The sequence below is a fragment of the Ursus maritimus genome, unplaced genomic scaffold, assembly GCF_017311325.1.
Source record: "Ursus maritimus isolate PB19 unplaced genomic scaffold, ASM1731132v1 scaffold_3, whole genome shotgun sequence".
NCBI lineage: Eukaryota > Metazoa > Chordata > Mammalia > Carnivora > Ursidae > Ursus > Ursus maritimus.
Window position 1 is genome coordinate 21,825,752 of NW_024425563.1, and position 2,186 is coordinate 21,827,937.

Sequence of the window (2,186 nt, forward strand, 5' to 3'; positions counted from 1 at the left end):
GGGGGGACGAGAGCAGACACTGTCACAGCGAGCTGGGGAGGGGCCAGCCCGGGAGGGGGTGTCGGCGCCAGAATGTCCCCTACAACCGTGGCTACGGCATGGCTGTTAGGGGCAGGGGACGAAGGGCAAACCGTGGACATTGGACAGAGTCCACTGTTCAGGGAAATGGCCCAGGAAGGCTTGTGAAGGAGCTTCAAGACAACAAGGCAGAGGGAAGTGCTGGAAAGGAGCCCCCCACCTTTTGCTCAGATGCTCGGGGGCAGCAAGATTCTGGAACTGGGGGAGGTGGGGTCAATCATTTCCTAACAGGGATCAGTATCAGTCCCATGGATCCTTTCTGAGTGGCTGAGAGAGGGCCCAGGCCCCAGGTGGCCCCAGGGGATGGTGGCATCCTGGGGTGGGTCCAGCTGGCATGAGAGGAACCCTGGGGCCTCAGGGAGGACTCCGCACTTCTTCTGACCTGCAGGTGCTCCAGGTCCTCCAGCTCCTTCACCTTCTGTACCTGGGCTTCATCAGCAGCAGAGATCCGGAGCACCTGGTGCCTGGGAGGAGAGGGAGGGGAGATGAAGGGCTTAAGCGGCTCTGATTGGCCGTTCACCCACCCAGGTGGGGGAAGGGTGGCATGGAGCAGCCTGGAATCCCCAGGCTGGGCCTCGATCCTCTGGCAGAGCAGGAGGAAGCATGAGGGGTCTTAGCAATGGGAGGCGTAGGCTTCTTGGAACCTTCTGGGCCCAGCTGCTATCCCCATTCCAGTTCAGACTCTATTTCTCTCTCCAAAGCCAGCCAGGCTTCCTCCCACCTCCTCTCCTAAAAACTCCTGCAAGCTTGGATTTCTCCGGGGCTCAGGAAGCTGTCCTGAGGGACCGGACCCCTTCTCAGCTCTGGCCCCTGGTCAGCCTGCCTCCCAGTGTGTACTACTCTCGCCTCTCTGGGGTCTTCCCACAAGTCAGCCTGTCTGTCGCCTCCAGATGCTGGCTGGGGGCCGAGTCCCCCCGCCACGTGAGCACCCCCTTCTCTCCATACTCTTACCCGGCAAAGTTCTCTTTACCAAACACAGCCGCTAGCAACACACTCAAAATCAGCAGCCCCCTCATGCTGCAGCCAATCGGGAACATCAACTGAGGCTGAGAGGAGGTCCTGGGGCCTTTTAAACTCTCCCAGGTCAGAGGTCTCCTGGCTGTGCCCGAGGGTTGTCCTCCCCCTGCACCTGGGCCCTGTCCCACGGGGAGGGAGGATGAGAGTCCTGAGCTCTGGCACCTTCTCACCCTCCCTGATAAAGTGGCAGGGAACCCGGCAGCTGGGGAGATAAGCCAGGCCTCAAGCCCTTGGCCATGAGGTGCCCGCCTGAGCCTGAGGGTCAGCTGGGGCCTGAGGCCTCCCAGCTGGGCGTCCGCTCACCCACAGCCCCGGGTACCTGCCCCTGGGCTTCCGGCCTGTTTGCTGACCGGGCAGTGGAGAGGAGCCAGGACTCCAGAGCAGCCACACCAGCTGGAGCCTTATGTGATGCGTCCCCTTCCCCCACGTCTCTAAGTGCCAACTCTTCTGTTCCTGTGGCAGAGTAAGCTGGGACTCTGCCCTCATCCCGCTCCTGTCCCTGCTGGCTCCTCACTACACTGGCTTGGTCCGGGGCTGCCCTCCCCAGTGCCAGGCACATCCCGCTCTGGGGTACAGCCCCCTGAAGGGCACTTCCCAACCCCACTCCTCCCGGCCTTGGTGGCCTTGCAGGAGTCAGGCCACAGCAGTGGCCGCTGGGGAGGGACCCCGACTCTCACCAGTGTTTCCCCCCACCCCCACCGCTCTAGGGCTCAGGATCAGGGCTGCCCTTGATGGGAACTATAACCAGATGTCATCTGAGTAGAAAGCGTGGTGGTGGGAACCGGGGCCAGACCCCTGTTGGGAGTGAACAGTGTCCAGGAGAAAGTGGAACTCACAACGGGGAATTCACTCTGGCTCTGGATGCTGATCTCACTGCAGAAACATCTCACACAAATCCACCCTAATCCGCAGGGGCCCCCAGGGGCTACCCAGCACCATCTGGGGGCCCTGCTCTCTGTCAGGGCCTCGGGCTTGGACACTGACAACAGCCAAGGTGGCCATTTCTGGGTTCCATCTGTTCCCTCTGCCTCCCTATTGCGCCCCCTACCTGGCCGAGCCTCCTCTGCCAGAACAGAGGGCTCCCATTCTAT

The 2,186-nt window shown here is 61.8% G+C and overlaps 1 protein-coding gene across 1 annotated transcript in view; it reads right to left on the bottom strand.

Moving 5' to 3' along the window:
• Positions 1 to 1,423, bottom strand: part of LOC103676701 (carboxypeptidase A1) — a 12,462-nt gene extending 11,039 nt beyond the window's left edge. Inside the window, exons 1-3 of the mRNA XM_040644542.1 lie at positions 1,030 to 1,423; positions 461 to 542; positions 239 to 276 (exon numbers count right to left, since the gene is read on the bottom strand). Of these exons, the coding sequence (XP_040500476.1) occupies positions 239 to 276; positions 461 to 542; positions 1,030 to 1,115 (206 nt within the window). The 5' untranslated portion in view covers positions 1,116 to 1,423. The remainder of the gene's footprint in view (positions 1 to 238; positions 277 to 460; positions 543 to 1,029) is intronic.
• Positions 1,424 to 2,186: the final 763 nt, after the last annotated feature.